The 22,004-nt window shown below is 42.3% G+C and overlaps 1 protein-coding gene across 2 annotated transcripts in view; it reads right to left on the bottom strand.

Annotated features, from left to right (window-relative positions):
* Window positions 1–1,751: 1,751 nt before the first annotated feature.
* The window catches only part of LOC308463813 (outer mitochondrial transmembrane helix translocase-like), a 44,640-nt gene continuing 24,387 nt past the window's right edge, over window positions 1,752–22,004 (bottom strand). For both annotated transcript variants that reach the window (XM_080982570.1, XM_080982569.1), the window contains 5 exons: window positions 13,326–13,432; window positions 12,405–12,494; window positions 9,124–9,174; window positions 8,242–8,417; window positions 1,752–5,572 (listed from right to left, as the gene is read on the bottom strand). In XM_080982570.1, coding sequence (XP_080838696.1) covers window positions 5,446–5,572; window positions 8,242–8,417; window positions 9,124–9,174; window positions 12,405–12,494; window positions 13,326–13,432 — 551 coding nt within the window. In that variant the 3' untranslated portion in view covers window positions 1,752–5,445. The remainder of the gene's footprint in view (window positions 5,573–8,241; window positions 8,418–9,123; window positions 9,175–12,404; window positions 12,495–13,325; window positions 13,433–22,004) is intronic.

The raw sequence follows: 22,004 nt of genomic DNA, 5'->3' as shown, positions 1-22,004 counted from the left end.
CCAAGAGCATTTCATGTACCTTGAAGGAAAGAGACAGTTTGCATTGCACTTCAGCCTGGATGGGCATCATTCGTGGCAGATATGCCATGACTTGCTTTCTTTCTAGACATAAATAGAGAGTGCTGAATTGCCTCCTCCACCTCACCATAAGCTTTATCTCCTCTCATCTGATTCCTGATGTCACTGATGCTCAGCTTTATTTGAAGTGATGACAGTTCTGGATATCCAGCAGGACCTGCAAATGGCAAAATGAAAAATACCCTGGAAGGAGAAAGAGACTACTAAATTGGCAATATTATGGTAGTGATGAAGTCCTGCTGTCGCAAAATTGTCATGCCCAATTAGGTTCTTTTAATTTGTTTCGGTGTTTTAACCTCCATTCTTGACATTGATGTGTGTATGAGTACATATTCCCTGTCTTGACTTTACTTTTTAAACAATAATACACTATTATAGAGAAATCTAATATTGGTTGTCTGAGGTTTATTTGTGCCTTCCCTGGAGCACACTGGGTCTCATCTAGGTTAAAACATCTAAACAAATTAAAAGAACCTAATTGGGCATAACATAATTGGTGTTTTTTTATTATTATTTGTGCAAGGTCTACTATTTATTTCTTCTTTAAAAATCACATTAAAAATAAGTCTTTATTTTACACATAAAAATAAGTATGAAAAACATTAACACAGTTTTTTTGGGGGGGTTCTTAAAAATATTTATTGGTGCAAACTGTAGACCTTCACAAAGGACTTGGAACGCTTGGCAATCTTCCTCTTGCCCATGCTGGCTGCCACTTTGCGTGGGTAGCGATCAATGCCAGCCACCAGGATGTGCCATCATCAATATTCTTAACAATAACAGCTTTGCTTCCAGAGTAACGCCGAGCAAGGACAAGGACGACTTTTCCTCTTGGAGCTGCAGCAGCGATGGCACCCACGCCGGAAGAGCAACATAATCACAATTTGATTAGCAATAATGCTGACTTGGAAATTTATTATTGTGTCATGCATTCAGAAACGTCCTTGTATGAGTCTTCTGCAAGCCAGTGCTTTATAGTTTTCTTTGTAGTCTCTGCTGCTTTGTCGGTGGACTGGACACCTAAAGACTTTGTGTCTGCAGTCACCTCCTGCTCTTGTTGCACTCTGTGAAGTTTTTGTTTTCTCACCTTCTCCTCTCTGTGCTCTGCAAGAGCTTTTGCATTAGCCAGTTCTCGATCAAAATATTTGCACTGTTTCATTCTCGCCATGTCTGCTTTAGCAAGCCAAGTTTTGAGGTCCTCAATTTCATCCTTGTTCGATTCAGCACCTTCATCAAGTTTGGCCTTGAGAGTTTGCTTCTCTGCAAGTGCACTTTCTAGGCAGTTCTCCTCCCCTAACACAGCCTCAAGGCGGACCACCTCATTCTTGGAAGCTCGCACTTTAAGCTCCGTTGCCATCGTGTTTTATCCTTTCTTTATCCTGGGAATTTCTCCTCAATTCACTCATGGCATTTTCCAGCTCTTGGTTTTTCAGCTTCAAACTCTCTTGCTCTCTTTCAAGAGCCACAAACTCATAAGTGAATATGTTCTCCTTCAGCTCTCTGAGCTCACATATCAGCTGCTCTTTCTCTAGTCGCAGGTTTTCTAGTTCTACTTTTAAGGCTTTTTGTCCTGTGAGAGCATTATCCCTCTCATCTGCTAGGATTTCACAAAGCATTACAGAATCTGCAAAACTCTGGAAGAGCATTTTTTCTTTTTCTTTTAGTGCTATATGTTCACTCCTGAGGAATGAAGATTCTCCCTTGGAATCCAGTGCTGCTGCCTCAGCATCACTGAGAACCTGCTTCATTTATTCCATTTCGGCCCCCGAGTTATTCAAAATCTTTTTTAGCTCACTAACATTGTTTTCCAGTGTTTCAATTTTATTCTTTTGCTCCTTGATCTGCAAGTCTTTTGACATTACTTCCTCCAAACCAACCTCAGATCTTGGAATCTGTTATTCTTCAGGAATTGTAACACTGGCTGTCATCCATTGATCTTCATATTCGGAAAACTCTGAGGATACAGACTCTCAACTCTGCTGGACAAGGCAAAGACCTTTTAAACTGTTTGGCTTTTGGGGAAAAGCTTCCCGGGAGACATTTCCCCTCCTTCCTGGTTTATTGTTCTTGGTCCACAGGTCACTCTACTCCTCTGTCAAACCTTGAACTCTTCCGATGATGCAGAAGTTGACATCACCAGCATCTCAGTAAGAATCCTTACTTTCTCCTCCTCCTCCTTTTGAAGAGCATTCTTCTCTGAAACGATCTGTGCCAGTTCTTTTATGCGTTGTTTCAGGTTCTGCTTGAGCTATCCGTCTCTTTGCTTTCAATTCTCATTTGGAAGATTGTATACGAATGGCTGCTTCCTTTATTCATTTTCGTCTCTCCAAAGTTGTGTGCCAGACGCAGACGGGATCCCGTTGTCTGGTCACCCAAGCTCTTACTGGGTCTGATCAGTCCAGTGAAGAGTGGTGCGTATGGATCTGTGTGCATGGATGTGTGTATGAGTGCATATTCCCTGTCTTGACTTTACTTTTTAAACAATAATACACTATTATAGAGAAATCTAATATTGGTTGTCTGAGGTTTATTTGTGCCTTCCCTGGAGCACACTGGGTCTCATCTAGGTTAAAACACCTAAACAAATTAAAAGAACCTAAATGGGCATAACAAAATCGGTGGTTAATTCTACTGCTTTACTGCTTGGCATTTTGCAGTGAGAATCCCTTCTCCCACTGAAAACTTGGGATGAAAGGTTGCAGAATATTCTAAGCTATCTGTCTTCAGCTTTAAATTTATAGATCTGTTTAGTGTTGTGATTCTAGTTCCGCCTCTGGCTGTGCAAGATGCTTTGTGATTGCCTGCTTTGGCCTACCCAGACCCCCACAATTTCGCCAGCACTTCTGTGGGGCTTCTGCTCCTCTTCCAGAAGTTGCTGGCGCTTTTCCTTTCAAGAATGCCTCAAGAGAAAAAGGAAACGGTCACCATTTGGAAGTTGCAATGGTAAAGGAGGTATGTGCTGATCACCCATAGGACACATTTAATGATGCAAGTTGTCTTTGATATACCGTGCAGTCTGAAGAGCCTTCATATTCAGCGTTCCTCCCTGAACCCCTTTCCGGCCAATGAGTATTAGGCATACAGGGTTGACCAGGACTACAGTGATGGCATGGGTGCAGCTGTCTCCATTGTCCCCATACAGCTTGGTCCGGAGATCCATGGTGTATTGATGGGCATCAGTATAGAGGTTGTCACGTATGACCAGACACTTGAGCCCACCAAGGGTCAACCCTTGTGTGAGGAGGATATCTCTGCTCCTACCAAGGAGAGCTTGGATCTCTGGCTTGGTCACTCTGGTCAATATGCCACTTCGGTGAGCACCTAGGAGTTGCTGTTGAGCTATAGAGACAACTGCTGCATCCCAGCAAATCCCATCTCTCATGATGCTGTTGATATACCTCTGCCAGACAGTCATTTTGTGATTTAAGAGGCTGTTATGGTAAGATGTACCCTGCAGCCAGTTGAGCAGGAGGGATAAAGACAAGCTCTCCTTTTAGGGGTAGGTTGCTTCTTTAGAATCTCTAGTTGGATGTTGGTCATTAGATGAGCAGGAGCTGTTATGTGTCCTTTCTGTCCATCGCATGTGCCTGGGAAGACAAGTGTTGTAGGCTGAAGCAGTAGGATGGTGATTACTTACAGAGAGTGTTTCCTTCTAGCATTGATGTACGTGTCTTTTGGTGTCTCAGCCAAGGATAGCTTGCAATCAAGTTTTTGGGCACAAAAAGTCTCCTGCAGCAGTCTCCTTGATACCACTGCTGGCAGTAAACACCTCCTTTTCATAACCTTTTTGCTCCTTGCTCTAGAACTCTGGAAGCAGTTAGAGTCTTTCTGGTTGTGATGTCATAATGTTTGTGTCTCCTGGACAAATCAGGTTGGCCTGTCTTGCTTTACTGCTTACATATTATAAATATTAAGTGGTTTAGAAATCCTTCTAAATTAATAAAATTAAATATTCTAGGGTCATTTGTTGTTTTCTATACATCCCATTGCATTTTGCAGCCAGCGAACACTTAGAGGCAGCCATTTTGCTGCACATCTGCATTCAATAACCTGTACAGTGGGACCTCGGGTTACATACGCTTCAGGTTACAGACTTCGCTAACTCAGAAATAGTACCTCGAGTTAAGAACTTTGCTTCAGGATGAGAACAGAAATCATGCTCCAGTGGCGCGGCAGCAGCAGGAGGCCCCATTAGTTAAAGTGGTGCTTCAGGTTAAGAACAGTTTCAGTTTAAGAACGGACCTCCGGAACGAATTAACATTTTCCTTACCACTTGGCAGAATGATACAAGTGGCTTTCCCTATTCTGATTTACGTTGATTTTAATCTGATTCTAAGCTGTATTTCAGTCAATTGCTGGATTTTATGTTTTAATGTATTATATATTTTAATGTTAGCCTCCCTGAGCCCAGTTTGGGCGGGATATAAATAGCATATTATTATTATTATTATTATTATTATTATTATTATTATTATTGATTGCAAACCATGGTAAGCTGCCTATATGTAAAAGGTATTAAGTGCAGTGGCAAAGTACAGCAAGCACAGGGGATGTGGCCTTCCCCAACTGCTTACATGCTGTGGTGCATAATTTGTCAGCTATGAGCACTTGAAGCATTATCTAAAGTAAAAAAGCAGGAATAATCCAGACTCCACACCCTTCATGAGGCACCAGATTTCAGTGTGAGAAGGAAGCAGCCAAGACAAAAAAAGGCAATGAAATATTTCCAGTTCTGTATTTCTAGGTTTTAAATGCTTTTGTGTATGAACCTGTAGAGGAGATGAGCTACCTAAAAAAAGACTTCTTTTGTAAAGAGCCATGTGCACAGATGTTCAGGATGGCTCAGCCGGCAAACTTGGAACAGAAATAAATACTTGCTTAGTCCTAGGCATTTGTTTTAGTGCCCTCTTGTATTATGAGCAGGCCTATTTTATAAGCATACCTTGCCACTCACTTACACAATAATAGCTCCAAATTGGGTTTTAGTGGTGGTTGTCCTTTCTCACTTGTATTACACGGCTCCCCTCATCTTACAACCTCTAGAAAAGCTGTGACACGCCCCTCCCCCCACAAATGTTAACTGCGCTGACTTCTTTCTTTTGACATGAGTTTCTCCATTCCTACCAAGTGCCTGTTCTGTCCCCCTCCACCCAAGGTGGGTGTGCTTGGCCCAGATTCCCTTTCCTTTCACCTTTCCTCCTAAGTGCTGAGCCTGTGTTCTGCGACTATCTCTCTATCATCTCACACATATACATATACAGCCTTTGCCTCCAGCCTAGTAAAAATACAGTGAACAGTCAATCGAATCTCTGGGCACCCTATTCTAAGTTGATGGTCTCCAGTCTCTCAGCTGCATGGTCCAGCAGCTTAGTCCAAAGCCGGTTCTTCTAGTGTCGGCACAGCAGTCGACGCACCCTTGGACTCCTCCATCTTCTCTAGGGCAAACAACAAGTCAAGCTGGGTCAGTGGCCGCAACCGTTCCTCTTCCAAGTCACTGGATGCAAAATAAATAAGTCAACTGCCTGTTGGTTCTTTTGTCTCTGCCCACAGTTCTTTGCTCCCTAAAATGCCTGCCATCATCTTCCATTGTATCTTCAGTGTTTTTCCCAAGTTTATTGAGTCTGTGGGTTATAGATTAGTTTTATTTTACACTTTTTGGTTTCAAATTGCCTTGATTTAGGAACATAGGAAGCTGCCTCCTACCAGGTCAGAATATTTGTCTAGCTGAGTATCGTCTACTCTGACTGGCACAAGGTCCCAGGCAGAGAGAGATGGTTGTCATCTCCTGTCTCCTGATCCTTTTAACTGCAGGTGCCAAGTGTGGAACCTGGGACTTCTCACATGCAAAGCATGTGTGCTTTACCATTAACCTATGGCACCTATACTATTTCTTGGTGTGCTGTGACTTGGTTCTGTTTTGCTTTTTGTAAACTGTTTCTGAATAGAAATAAATGTTATAGAATGGCAGAGCTGAAATGACCATTGGACTCATTTCAGCAGTACCATTCCAAGCTCAATGGCAATAATGGACTCCACCACTAAACCTGGGGCCCCTTCTAACATTGACTGGTTATTAATGGAGGTGCTGTAGGAGGAATAAGAAACCTGTGTCTCTAGAAGCTGGACTCCATCATCCTTATTACCCATGCTGGTGGGGGCTGATGGGAACTGGAATCCAACAACATCTGGAGGCAGTGGCGTAGCGTGGGTTGTCAGCACCCGGGGCAAGGCAAGTAATTTGCGCCCCCTAACGCGTGGATTTTAGTAGGGGCAGAGAGCTACGAGTGTGAGCGCGCGCCCCCCAGATGGTGCGGCCGGCCCCCCCTGCAGCCCCCACGCTACGCCACTGTCTGGAGGGGCACAGTTCCCCCCTCTCTGGGCTAAAGCATGGCTCCTCTTGCCCTGCTTGATAATAGTGAGCAGAGCCCTAGCTCAGTAGTGCCTATGCTTTGCCTGCAAAAGATCCCCAGTTGAGTCCCTAGCTGTAAAAGACACCTGTCTGAAATGCTGCTGCCACGGTCATTGTGCCCTGTAAACACGACAGAGCTAGATGGATTAAAAAATCTGACTGGATTTCAGACCATTTTCTACGTTTCTAATACTGCCCAACGTGCAGGTTTGTTGTAAGGACCCTAACACAACTCCTGGGTTCCTCCAGATCTACGGAGGAATAACAGCAGCATGAGAAGGAACTGCAGCAGAGGCTTCTCCTACATGGCCTCAGATTTCCACAGGAAGCAACTTTTATATAGGAACTGCTCCTGCACTGCTAAACGTAATGTTGAAAAGAGCTCTATAAACAGTTACCGTATGTTAATTTAAAGCCACCTTTTCATAAGTATGTCACAAATGAAAAGAAACCAGCTTTTTATCAACTGATGGATTATCCATATGAGAACTGGTGCCTTATGGAGATTGGCATGGAGTTGTCTCCCCTACACAGGATAGGATTTCAGAGGAAAAGATTACAAGTTCACAAGGCAAACAGCCCAATTCTTTTCAAAAATTGATTGAGAAGTTAGAACTTGTAGATATTTGGAGATATAAGAATGGAGATGCTAAAGAATTTACACACATGAAGGATACAGATCACATTCAAGACTGGACATGGCTTGGTTATCTAAAACGTTGACCACAGAGGTGTATAAAGTCAGCATCTTACCAAAGACATTTTCAGACCATAACCCTGTCATTTGAGACTTTTAAAAGATTAGATTAAGTAGCTGTTTTATTTCAGTGAGTTATAAAAATATACTTCATAATGGGTGTGAACTTTTGTATATTTTTGAATAAGTATTAATAAATAAATTTTAAAAGGGGGATCACCTTTTCAGTCTTCTGCAATTTAGCCCTCCTCCATTGCACTGATAGACTTGCTTAGATGTATGGATTTCATTTGGACAATTGGAGTTTAGCCCATATTTTCATACTTCTGAAAGTCCATGGCCCAAATAATTTGAGCCCAGAACCTTCTGGTTATTAATTCATTCTATTTGTATAATTTAAGTTCTTTTGTAAGTATACAGATAAAATTCAAAACTGTAGACAATAAAACACTAAAACTTGGATAAGCACAGCAGCTAAAACAATTTAAAATGAATATAAAAACGGGATGTGCAAGGTTTTGATATTCCAGATAGATGTATGTATTAAAATTAAGGGATCTGGGAGAACAAAGGCTACATACATAACATGCATTTAAAGCTCCTCTCTCCTCTCCTCCTAAGCTTGGGAACTAGTTTGGTAAGATACTGGGAATGGTAGCTCTGTGATGGGTAAACCATAGTTCCCAAGATGGGGGGGGGGGAGAAGGAGCTTTAAATGCATGGTGCATATGCAGCCAAAGGCTTTACCTGGCACAAAGCAAACCACCTCCGAGGTGCCAGGTGAGCCTCTCTGAAGCCTGCATTCCCAAAGTGGGAGGCCAGCAAGGAAGGGCTCACTCTGGTCATGACTCAGCTCACTTCTATCAGGTGGGAAAACCTAGAGAAGTGCATCCGATAAAGATCTCAAGACCTAGGCATGTATGCATGACAAAAAAAACCCATCTTTCATTCAGAGCATTCTCTGTTAAAACGAGCAAGGCAAATGAGGCTGAGAAACAGACCCAGAACTATGAAAAGTTAGAAGCAAAGAGGAACGGGAGTTGAGTGAAGCTCGTACCTTTCTTCCCCACTGTCTGTATCATGGAGCATCCGAGCAATCTGCTTCATTTGTTGCTTGCGGACATAATCACGCACACGATACATGGCAGCATCCCGGCACAATTCCCGCAGGTCACTTCCTGAGTAACCTTTTGTTTTCTCAGCCAGCTCTTTCAAGTTCACAGCATTGCTCATCTGTTTCAAAGGCAAAGGATCCCCTCTGGGTTAAATATGGAGAGTCACACATGCTCCCTAGGCAACTCTGTGGTAGTACTGGCAGCTGCACAGCCTTGAATCTGTCTGGGTAAACATCTATGACTCGGCTGATCTTAATAAATTTAGTGTTATGCTGTGCTGCTGATTTGGGGGGGGCATGTTTGCATACATGTGTAAATAGGAATTAACTGAGCTGCTTGCATATTTGGACTTTCCAAGAGCATATCTGTGGGGTTCATCACAATGAGCTCCTGCACTTAAAAATTATCCCACCTTCCCCTAATCACTGTGGATTAAACCACAGAGCCTAGGGCTTGCCGATCAGAAGGTCGGCGGTTGAAACCCCACGACGGGGTGAGCTCCCGTTGCTCAGTCCCTGCTCCTGCCAACCTAGCAGTTCGAAAGCACGTCAAAGTGCAAGTAGATAAATAGGTACCGCTCTGGCGGGAAGGTAAACAGTGTTTCCGTGCACTGCTCTGGTTCGCCAGAAGCGGCTTAGTCATGCTGGCCACATGACCTGGAAGCTGTACACCAGCTCCCTCGGCCAATAAAGCGAGATGAGCATTGCAATCCCAGAGGCGGCCACGACTGGACCTAATGGTCAGGGGTCCCTTTAACTTTACCTTTTACCCATAATCAGGCTGCAGTTGGGGGGGGGGTATGGCAGGGAGAGAGGGAAACTTACATTTTCTCCAGCAAGGATGAGCTTCAGAATATCCTGCCGCTGCCTTTGTGTCTAACAGAAGAAACAGCAGAAGAGAATGAGACCAGTATGCTTTGATCTGGAGGTGGACCTAAGAACTGGCCAAGGCACATGATACAGCAACCTTACTGAAGCTAAACAGATCTGGGTCTGGTCTGTGCCTGGATGGAAAACTCCATGGAAGCCCAGGTGTGCCACGGTGGGTTTCATGAAAGGCAGGATAGGAATTAAGAGGGAGGTCTTTGGGGACAAACCAAATTACATCTCCAGAAATGTACTGTCGCTGACAAGAGAGTGATCTGTACTTGTATAGTGCTTCCAGGTGTTCAGAGCACTTTACAGGGCTTACCTAGTTGTAACCTGTGGCCCCAGATCTCGGACTCCAGCTCCATCAGCCCCAGCCAACATGGTCAGTAATTCAGCCACATCTGGGGAGGCCACACTTTCTCCACCCCCTGAATTAAATCAATCCTAATTGATGATATTTTGATTGAATATTGGAGTAAATAGCCTCATTTTGCATAGGAATAAACCAATAGTTTTTAAGAAGGAAGTGTACTGGTATGTATTGCAGCAGATGTGATCCCAGAAACGGCATTTCCTCCTGGGTGTCAGAGAAGGAGGCAATGCCAATGGACTTAACACCCTGGCTTCTTTCTGAGCCATTAATCATATTCCTGAGTTTGCACATAATGGGCAGCTTTGGTGAACAGCTGAGTCATGGCTTGTGAAGGAAAAGGTACATGAACCTCATGCATATCCTGCCTTATGAAGCAGGAACTAGTCGTGTCATGGGTTGAAAGCCAGTTAAGGTATACATGCATCTACTAACAGTGCAATCCTGTACATGTTGACTCAGAAGAAAGTCTCCACTGAGCTTAGTGGGTCTTTTTACTCTCAAGTAATTGTGTAGAGGTGAAGGCTTTATGCTTGTGCTTGCAATTAACAAAAACATAAAATATGGGCGGAATATGTAACAGTGTCTAGAATAGAATGCTGAGCTGATATTTGAAGTACATTCAGAAAGGCCATGCAGATTTGGAAGAATCTGAAAGGGTGTGTGTCAGGAAGAAGTCAAGATCACAATGGGTGAGGAGGGAGATAGTCAGATATTCAAAAACTAGGATAAAGATCATGGCTTTGTCAGTGGCAGACCTTGGGGTCTCAAATTTCAGTGGCATCCTGCATGATGCCAAAATTCAGTGCCCCCCATGCTCCATTCTAAATAATAGCTTCAGCGAACACAGTGACACCCCTGAGGCTCCGTGCCCAGTGCACTCCCCATAATCTGCATCCAGGGCCATCTTTACCTGGGGGTGCAAGGGGTGTGGGGCACCAGGCACTCACCGCTGAAGCCGCCCAAGCTCTTAACTAGCTACGTGTTATGAAATAATACATAATTTTGATCAAGCTAGAAAAACAAAATACATATATACCTAGGTATTACCCAAATGTATACCTACTGTTTCACTAAAGGACTTCGACTTTGTGCGCTCATTTACCAAAGATGCGCCGTGCCAGTGGTGGTGCTTGTCATTCACAATGGCGGCGCTTGTCAGACAAGCCAGCGGCAGCACTTGTCATTCTCAACAGCGCCGTGCGCGCGACATTAACTCTTGCAAAATATTATGTTACGTATTGCACCGAGCTGCTATGCAGCACCTTTGACACGACTGACCTCGCGCTGCCTGCCTGCCGGCTGCAATAAACACACAAGACGTAACCGGCTGTACGTTTGAAAAAATAATATATACTATTCATTGTATTGAATTGTAGATTTCAACAGAAGTGACTCAAAGTTCAACAAAAAAAGTAGAAGACCCAGTGGGTCAGTTCATTCTCTAATCTGTTTATGCATAAGGTCCATATATGTGAAAGTGTCTATTCCACCTACCTGTTCATAAAGTCCAACAATCCACACGAAAGGTTGTTGCAGTTCCACAGAATCCTTTCACAGAGTCTAAGACAAGGATTTCTGGAATATTTGGACAGTGGATCTTATAGCATAGTCCTGTATAGCACAGCTGCTGTCCTGTGATATCATATATGAGTTTGCCCAAGACAGCGAAACAAGGCTAATATTCCGGAAATATTCAATACAATGAATAGTATATATTATTTTTTCAAACGTACAGCCGGTTACGTCTTGTGTGTTTATTGAATATGTTTCACGTAACCAGAGGTTGTTGTTTTGTGCCTGCCGGCTGCAGGCAAGCCGCTCGAGATCAGTCGTGTCAAAGGTGCCGCTGACCCCGAGTGAAACTTTTTAAATTGCATTTTAATTTCATCACTTACAGTTCAAATTCGTTTGGAGAAATTGTTTTTAAAAAGTGTGGCATCTGGCATTAGCATAATAAAAGTTAATTTGGGGGCTAAACTAAATTTGGGGGCGCTGGGTGAATCTTTGCACCCTGGTGGCGTATATGCTAAAGACGGCCCTGTCTGCATCTGGCTTTGTTTTGTCTTTTGGGGGAGACTTCCTTTTATACAAGGGCATTTTATTCAGGCATCATACCAGCTGGGTAGCTGCTATGATGAGCTAAATAAATAATGCAAGTATATCAGCCAGTTTTTGCAAGCACAAGAAGATTCTAGCATATGAAGACAAGAAGATCTATAGAAGATAAGACTTTGAAGATTTGCCTGCACTGCAAAATTGTCTGCCTGCTTCAGTGGTCAAGCATTGCCTTGAACTGCTCAGAAAAGACTCACTTCTGCCACTCCCCTTTCCTGAAGGTGTACTTTAGGTTGCAATGAGCCATCTTTGAACAGCAATTGTATCCTCTGTTGTGGATGAAGCATTGTACCTCAGTAAAATGGAGCTGCACCTTTCCCTCCTTTTGCAGTCTGGATTTCACTTCCTGAACTCTTATAAAGCCTCATACTGATCTATGTTGATGCTTACATAAAATTGCAGTCTTAAGTGATCTTTTGTGGGGCTGTTGCATCTCCCAGTGGGGACACTGATCATTTGGAAAAGTTAATTTATTTTTTTCATTTTTTATTTTTTACTGGAGGGACTTCTACTCTGTCCTTCAATACCATTCCTAGACCAGCTGGACACATGTTTAATTGCCTTGTTTTCTAGCACTTGGACCAGGAAGCAATTCTTAATTGTGTTCTGGCTGTTATGCAGTGATTTCTCTGGCATCTTCCTCAAGCATAACCCAATCAATATTGAACTGGAAACCTCACTGTGCAATAGCAGAGGTGGACATGAAGCAAGTGTGACCTGGATTTATTAGAAGGGAAGGTTTGCTTACAGGCAGGCCAATCTGGAAGGCAGTTGGCATTCTCCTCAGGATGGCTGGATCTACATCTTGTGGTCTGTTGGTTGCTCCTAGCACCAATACCTGAAACACAATTGGACCGTGATGGTCATTGATTGATCTTGTGTTTTAACTGATCAGTTAAATTTGCGTATGATTGCATATGAATAAAACTATATGAATAAAACAATGTTACTCATACTCAGAGTAGACCTATTGAGGTTAAGTCACAGGTCCATTTATTTCAGTGGGTCTACTTCAAGTTAAACTTACTGCAGGTGTCCCCCACTTGCCCGTGATTGACTCATGTGCAAACATGTATTCACACGGTGCCCCCAAATAAAGAAATAAATAAGTAATTTGATTCAAACCTGGAAATGGCCAGAGAGAGCTGGAGAGTCTTTGTGACTTGTAAGAAGTCTCCCCTCAGAGCCTGAAAAGGACTTCAGTGAGGGTGGGGGAAGCCCCAAAGAGACCAGAGGTGCAGTGCGGCTTTGTTTAGGCTGCTCAGCCTCTGTGGCTAGCAGCTGACATGCGGGGTAGCACAGCAGCCACTGCAGCCACCACTTTCCCCTGCATCCTCCAGGCTCCGAGCTTCAACTCTAGTTGTGGCTATTTTTAGATACAGTATTTTTTGTCTGGATTGGAGAGAGTGTGGCAGAGAGGGCGTTTAAAGGGTGTTTAAGGGTGTTCCCCACTTATGCAATTTTTGCTTATGCACACAGGGGCCCAGAATGTAACCCCAGTGTAAGTGGAAGGAGCACCTGTACTCTTTTTTTAAAATAAGAGAGCATACTTTTTAGGTGACCCATGCATGGAGCAGGCATCACCTTAGAAGAGGCAAATGTATAACAGGAGGGAAGGAGCACTGGTTGCCCCTGGCTTGTTTGCCTCAACTGAGCTAGGTGGTGGTACCTGGCAATTGGTTCCAGTCTCCAGACCATCCCAAAGGCTCATAAACTCTGCTTTCATCATGGCAGTGGCTTCATGGTCAGCTTCGGAGCGGTTCCTCAAGAAGGCATCTGACAGGAGGGAGAAAAAGAACAGTTTAGCCAAAAGGACTGGGCTTCTGTTGTTTTCCCTGTGCTGGTGTCTGTTTTGACACCCATCTCTTAAATTGATATCTTGGCAACATTTTCATTCATATTATAAAGAATGCTGAAATGCAGTGGAATTCTGGTTCTTTCTAGGTCATCAGTGATTTCATTTGGAAGGTCCTACATGTTTGCAGATCTCTCTGCCCTCTTATGAATGGTTGCTGGCAAGAGCAAGAGGGAGAAGAACATGGTCAGTTGAATCGGGAACCTGCTACCAGTGGCTGCTGGGTATGATGGCTATGCTGTGCCTCTGCTGCAAGATGTCTTCAAATACTAGCTGCTAGGAGCTGCAGGTGGGGCGGGTGTGTTGCACTCAGAATCCACATGCAGGCCTCACCTGGGCATCTGGTGAACCACTGTGAGAACAGAGCGCTGGAACAGATGAGCCTTTGGCCTGAGCAAGAAGGGCTCTTCTTACATCCTTATGCCACCTTTAATCTTGGACAGAATCACCCCAATCCCTCTTCCTTCTAGGAACCACAGAGAGGAAGCCCACTCTGTCCTGGTTTAGGGGAGTGATTAGTGCTTTTGTGAAATCAACAGCCATTACACCAATATTCACCAGCCTCCATTCTGACCAGTTTCCATACCTAGCAACCAACATACTTCACCATAAGGAGAGTGGCAAAGACTGGCATGTTTAAGAGATGTACAACTGGGTGATCAAGTATGGATGCGAGTCTGGAGAGGTGAGCAATAAGCAGCCCTTGTTCACTGCTGCAGCCCATATTAATCCTTAGCATTTGGTGGACATTTTGATAGTTTTTCAGGAGTTCTTGCTAATATTTCCAGTTGCAATTAAGGAGATGGGAGATACAGGTTTCTGTCTTGTTTTTGTCTTCTGCTTCAATGGGTATCTTGCTTCCTTACACCATCAGTTGTCCCAACTATGTAAGCAGGACACTTGGAACCATTGATGAGTTTTCCTAAAGCCTGATGAAATCTGAGGTTTACAAGCAGTGGTATCTGCTGGTTTTAGCTACACTGGGTACATTTATTTAGAAGAAGTGTTTGTGCTAGAAAAATCCCAGCCTCCTACCACTGAGCTACACCCCTTCCTCCTTCTAGATCACGGGTAGGCAAACTAAGGCCCGAGGGCTTGATCCGGCCCAATCGCCTTCTAAATTCGGCCCGTGTATTTTTACATGAGTAGAATGTGTGCTTTTATTTAAAATGCATCTCTGGGTTATTTGTGGGGCCTAGGAATTCATTCACCACCACCCCCGAAATATATTCCGGCCACCCACAAGTTCTGAGAGACAGTGGACTGGCCCCCTGCTGAAAAAGTTGACCCCTGTTCTAGACTGTACAGCGCAGACTTCCGGTCTGTTGCAGACCAAGAAGGAGAGTGCTAAAAATACAGATTTATTAGATTTGGAAGGATTTAATAACAATTTGGGTGGCATGCATACTTATGGTATGAAAAAGTTAAAGGTTTTCTGAACCACATACTGTAATCTGAAAAATCAATCTATGAGGTTTGGCATAGATACAAGAATTTATTAGAACGGAAAACAACTTGGTGGCTTTTAACGCTAGAAGCGACAACTGTTAAAAAGTTAAATATGGAGGATAAGTGGGCCACCTATGGAGATTTGTTACTAGAAACAGACAATCAATGGAAATTGAAACCCTTTGAGGAGATAAAAGAGTTAGTAAACGGTTGCATTATTGTCAAATAAATGAAGTGTTTAGAGAAGATAAAAATAAAAATGGATTTGAAGCTATAAGATCTAGATTTGAAATAGATTTATTAAGCAATAAAGTAAAAATATTGTAAAAAATGTGTAAGTTACTGTTGGAATGGCATACAAAAGATGAAGAAAATCTGTAATGATACACTGATGATACATTATATATTGGTGATACACATTGATGATACACTAATGATACATTATATATTGGGCATAATATAATGCTAGAAGATTGGGTAAGATTGTTGAAAGATGAAATAAATTTAACTGCTTGTAGCTCATTAAAAGAGCTCATTAAATTTTTTTTTTTTTAAAGAAATTTATTGGGTTTTACAATAGAAATAAACATAATAAACAATATAACATATATCTTGACATAATTTCACATTTTCTTTGGACTTCCTCACATCTCCCGCTGCCACTTTCATCGTTATAACATTTTGTCAGCAATTTATTATCTTATTTGCATTCTTATCTCCCTTCTATGTTTCATAATCTTCTAATTCTCAAAAAGAGTTATATTTTCTTAATCTCACTTATTTTCTTAAAAACATCTAAATTTAGTGGTGCTCAGTTATTCTGATCTAGCGTCCTGTTTAGCATTCACTCAAGTTGCAATGTTTTTGTAAATAATTCTTAAATTTCTTCCAGTCCTCCTCAGTCCTCTCTTCTCCCAGGTCTCAAATTCTGCCGGTCATCTCAGCCAGTTCCATGTAGTCTATCAGTTGCATCTGCCATTCTTCCAGTGTGGGTAGATCTTGAGCTTTCCAATGCTTTGCGAGTAGTATCCTTGCTGCTGTTGTTGCATACATAAAAAATGTCTGGTCTTTCTTTACCACCCCTTGGCCGACAATACCCAAAAGAAAGGCCTCTGGTTTCTTAGTGAAGGTATATTTAAATACCTTTTTCAGTTCATTATAAATCATTTCCCAGAACGCCTTCACTTTAGGGCAAGTCCACCAGAGGTGGAAGAATGTTCCTTCACCCTCTTTACATTTCCAACACTTATTGTCAGTCAGGTGGTAAATTTTTGCAAGTTTGACTGGGGTCATATACCATCTATATATCATTTTCATTACATTTTCTTTCAAAGCATTACATGCAGTAAATTTCAATCCGGTACTCCACAACCTTTCCCAGTCCTCAAACATAATATTATGCCCAATGTCCTGCGCCCACCTTATCATAGCCGATTTAACCATTTCGTCTTGTGTGTTCCATTTTAACAGCAAGTTATACATCCTTGAAAGTACCTTACTCTTAGGTTCTAACAATTCTGTTTCTATTTTCGATTTATCCACCTGGAACCCTAATTTCTTGTCATTTTTAAAAACTTCCTTAATCTGAGCGTAATGTAACCAATCTCGCACTTTATCCTTCATTTTCTCCAAACTCTGCAGTTTCCAATTGTCTCCATCTTTTTCTAGAATTTCCCAATATTTTGGCCATTTGGCCTCCATATTGGGCCTTTTTCGGGCCTTAGCTTCCAAAGGTGAAAGCCATCTTGGGGTTTTATTTTCCAGCAAGTCTTTATATTTTGTCCAGACATTAAACAGTGATTTTCTGACAATATGGTTCTTAAAGGCCTTATTTGCTTTAACCTTGTCATACCATAGATATGCATGCCATCCAAAAGCATTGTTAAACCCTTCCAAATCCAACACATCAGTGTCTTCAAGAAGTAGCCAGTCTTTTAGCCAGCAAAACGCTGCGGCTTCATAATACAACTTTAAATCTGGCAGGGCAAAGCCCCCTCTTTGTTTTGCATCAGTTAATATCTTAAACTTAATTCTGGGCTTTTTGCCCTGCCAGACAAACTTAGAAATATCTCTCTGCCACTTCTGAAAGCACTCCGTCTTGTCCAAAACCTGAAGTGTTTGAAATAAAAACAACATCCTTGGCAATACATTCATCTTGATAGCAGCAATTCGGCCTAACAAAGAAAGTTTCAATTTTGACCAACTATCTAAGTCTCTCTTAATTTCTGCCCAGCATTTTTCATAATTATCCTTAAATAGACTTAGGTTTTTTGCTGTTATGTTTACCCCTAGGTATTTTACTTTTTTAACCACATTAAGTTCCGTCTCTTTCTGAAACCGTTCTGACTCTGTATCTGTCAAATTTTTTCCCAAAACCTTAGTTTTCTGTTTATTTAATTTAAATCCAGCCACCCGACCAAAGTCATTAATCAGTTGTAATACTCTTTTCGTACTAGGCTCTGGCTTCTGCAGGGTCAAAACCAGGTCATCTGCAAAAGCTTTTAATTTATATTGTTTCTGTCCGACCTGAATTCCTTCCACCAACCGATCCCCTCTAATTATATTCAATAGCACTTCCAGAACCGAAATAAATAACAAAGGGGAAATAGGGCAACCTTGTCGTGTTCCTTTTTCAATTTTAAACTCTTCTGTAACCACATTATTAACTATCAGTTTAGCTTTCTGTTCTGAATATATCGCCTCAATCCCATTCTCAAAACCCCGTCCCACTCCCATCTCTTTTAAATTTCCCATCATAAATTTCCAGGAAATGTTGTCAAACGCCTTCTCCGCATCTATAAAGATTAAAACTGCTTTAGTATTTATATCTGTTTGCAAAAGTTCCAAAATGTCAATAATGTTCCTTGTATTAGCAAACAAATGTCTACCTGGGAGAAAGCCTGCCTGGTCCTTATGGATTACTTCATTTAAAACTTTTTTAAATCTACTTGCCAAAATGTCTGCAAATATTTTGTAATCCACATTTAGAAGGGAGATGGGACGGTAGTTCTTAAGTTGTGTCTTTTCAGCTTCCGACTTTGGTATTAATGTGATAAACGCTTCCTTCCACGACTCCGGTGCCCTCTTCCCCTCCATAATTTCATTGCTGACCTCCATCAAAGGTTGTATCAAATAGTCTTTTAATGTCTTATAGTACTTGGAGGTCAGCCCATCTGGCCCTGGAGATTTGCCCAGTTGCATGTTCTGAATGGCTTGTTCAATCTCCTGTCGTGTTATTTTAGAATTCAGGATTGTCCTATTTTCTTGTGACAATTTGGATAGGCCATTTTTTGCCAAAAATTGTTTAATCTCAACTTCGTCTTGCGGTCCTTGGGTGTATAGTTTTTTAAAGTATCTCTGGAAACACTTTCTAATGTCCACCGGATTCTGAATGTTTTTTCCTTCAACCTCTAAGTTTGTAACCGTATTTAATCTTTGTCTTCTCTTCAACTGCCAAGCCAGCAGTTTTCCACATTTATTCGCCGACTCAAACGTTTTTTGTTTCATTAATTTAACCTTCCATTCAATTTCCTGATTTATCAGTTTAGAATATTGTGTTTGATAAAGTTTAATTTCTCTCAGAGTTGGCTGTGACTTCGGATTCACTCTCAATTTCTTCTCTAATTCTTTTATTTTATCCAAGATCTTATCTTTTTTCTCATTTTGTGTTCTTTTCTTTACTGCATTCTGTTGTATCAAGAATCCCCTCATTACAGCTTTACTTGCGTCCCAGACGATTCTTTTTTCCACCGTGGTATTCATATTTATCTCAAAATAATCCTTCAAAACTTTTTGGGCCTTCTTGGTAATTTCCTGATCTCTGAACAAATTGTCATTCATCTTCCATCTAAAGGATCCAGTTGGTAGTAGTGTCATATCCATCTTTACTGCATTATGGTCGGAACAGGTCTTTGGGCAGATTTCCACTTTTCTGACCTTAGGTGCCAGGCCTCTAGATATCCATATTTGGTCGATTCTTGTCCAGGTCAGTTGGGCTTCAGAAAAGAATGTTCCCTCTCTTCCTAGTGGGTTCTTTGTCCTCCAGATGTCAATCAAGTCCATATTGTCTGTCATTTCAAAAAAGGTTTTAGGTAGTCTGCCGTCTTTTGTAATATTTTGACTTTGTGACTTGTCCATGTTAGTTGATACGACCCCATTCATATCTCCCATCATTATGATGTTGTTGTAATCCAGATAATCCAGCATTGTCTCCTGCAGCTTCTTGTAAAATTCCGATTTCCCTTCATTAGGTGCATAAATTCCTAATATCAACAATTTCTCTCCTTGATGTTGTATCTCAATTGCCAAAATTCTTCCATGTTCATCTTTAAATAAGAATTTAGGTGACAGGCTCTCTTTCACATATATCACCACACCTCTCTTCTTCACTTTGTCCGATGATATAAATTCCTGGCCCAATCTTTTATTTATTAACACTTTTCTGTGGAGCCTCGTCACATGTGTTTCCTGTAAGCAAATAATGTCCAATTGTTCTTTTTTTAATATATGAAATATTTTCTTCCTTTTTTCCGGAATATTACAACCATTAATATTCCAGCTCAACAGTTGCAGAGACATCCTGAATTAATCTGGTTATTTTTCCAAGGGTGGTATCTTGTTCACGGAATCTTCAGGTTCCCCAGGTGCTGGTGTTGGTACTGGCGTTGCCCCAGGCCCAGAAGGTAGTTCAATTCCTTTTTGAAGGTCCTCTCCGTATGTAGACAGAAATTTGTCTCTCTCTTCCAATGTTCTAATTTTGACCTTTCTCCCTCTAAAGGTAAAGGATATTCCTTGGGGAAATTTCCACCTAAATGCAATTGCGTTGCTCCTTAATAATTTGGCAATTTCAGAGTAGGCGGCTCTAAGGTCCAACAGTTGTCTTGGGATATCTTTGTAAATTTCAATTCTTCTGTCCAAAACCTCAAATGTCTTTCAGAGTCTAATTTAATATCCAGGAACCTTCAAGTACAAATATTTAGCAGAGTTGATATTAATAATCACTTTGTAACAAGCAGTGCTTACTTGTCTCCCAAAAAAAAATAAAAAATGTTTCAAATTAGAAGGTCTCAATACCCTCAGATTGTTGCAAGTTCCAATATACAGTATCCAGATCTGCAGTACTGACAGCTCAGTCTCTCAAAACTCAGGCAGCTCCGGAACCTGGGTTTCACCTTTTAATTGTAATCCAATAAAAGGAGGAAAGTCAAATACGAATGATAGTTCCAAATCTTTAACTTAAAAACCTTTACTTTAGATTGCAGGTTCAGTGGATGCTTAGATCCGTACAATTTAAAAGTTCTTTTTTCAGCCTCCACTCCTCCAGCTATTCGCTTTTTCAAGTTCAATGGTAGCGGAAGACGGACTTCCTGTTTCCACGTCTCTCCGCTCTCAGCCAAATTCAAATCTTTTAGTTAAAAGTCTCTAATTTCAAGTGATTCAGTCTTTACTCACGAGTAAGTTGATTTTAGTTCCAAATCCGAATTTCACAGGAAAAGGGATCAGCGCTCACCGGCAGCAGCAGCGCGGCTTCGCTCCGCAGACTGCGAAACGGCTCACAGCGCCGCAACCCCCTCCACGCTCCGGAGCCCCTTACGGGGTTCCTTTGACGTTTGGAGGGTTGCTTTAGGCGCCCACCGAGCCTCGAGACCACAGGCTCTTGCCGCCTGTGGTTTTCCGAAGTGGGTCTCCGCTTCGCCGTAGCGGACGACCCGATGTCTGCGGAGCCTCCTCTCCCAGTTAGAAGAGGACCGCCATTGCCGTTCGCGCCGCCCCCGGAAGTCCTCATTAAATTAAAATTATGTGTAGCTCATTAAATTAAAATTATGTGTAGATGGGACCTAACACCAGGGAAATTAGCAAAAATGTATAGAACAAATAATTTATGTTGGAAATGTAAAGGAAAAGAGGGAAATTTTTATCATATGTGGTGGGTATGTAAGAAGGTGAAAGCTTTCTGGGAAATGATATATAATGAACTTTTTAAAATATTGAAATATACGTATATATAAAAAAAAGCATAAGTTTTTCTATTAGGTGTAGTAGATAGGGAAATACACAAGCAGGATAAAATATTATTTTTATATGCAACAACCGCAGCAAGAATATTAGTAGCCCAAAGATGGAAGCAAGAAGAGTTACCAATAATAATAATAATAATAATAATTTATTATTTGTACCCCGCCCATCTGGCTGGGTTTCCCCAGCCACTCTGGGCGGCTTCCATAGAAACAAAAAATACAGTAAAATATCACAGATTAAAAGCTTCCCTGAACAGGGCTGCCTTAAGATGCCTTCTAAATGTCAGGTAGTTATTTATCGCTTTGACATCTGATGGGAGGGCGTTCCACAGGGCGGGCGCCACTACCGAGAAGGCCCTCTGCCTGGTTCCCTGTAGCTTTGCCTCTCGCAATGAGGGAACCGCCAGAAGGCCCTCGGTGCTGGACCTCAGCGTCCGGGCAGAACGATGGGGGTGGAGACGCTCCTTCAGCTATACTGGGCCGAGGCCGTTTAGGGCTTTAAAGGTCAACACCAACACTTTGAATTGTGCTCGGAAACGTACTGGGAGCCAATGTAGGTCTTTCAGGACCGGTGTTATGTGGTCTCGGCGGCCGCCCCCAGTCACCAGTCTAGCTGCCGCATTCTGGATTAATTGTAGTTTCCGGGTCACCTTCAAAGGTAGCCCCACGTAGAGCGCATTGCAGTAGTCCAAGCGGGAGATAACTAGAGCATGCACCACTCTGGCGAGACAGTCCGTGGGCAGGTAGGGTCTCAGCCTGCGTACCAGGTGGAGTTGGTAGACAGCTGCCCTGGACACAGAATTGACCTGCGCCTCCATGGACAGCTGTGAGTCCAAAATGACTCCCAGGCTGCGCACCTGGTCCTTCAGGGGCACAGTTACCCTATTCAGGACCAGGGAGTCCTCCACACCAGCCCGCCCCCTGTCCCCCAAAAACAATACTTCTGTCTTGTCAGGATTCAACCTCAATCCATTAGCCACCATCCATCCTCCAACCGCCTCCAGACACTCACACAGGACCTTCACCG

This window comes from Podarcis pityusensis, assembly GCF_964106645.2.
Source record: "Podarcis pityusensis genome assembly, chromosome: 15".
NCBI classification, from domain to species: Eukaryota; Metazoa; Chordata; class Lepidosauria; order Squamata; family Lacertidae; genus Podarcis; species Podarcis pityusensis.
Note: the sequence above shows the minus strand (reverse complement) of the source record. Positions and strands in the feature narration are given on the sequence as shown.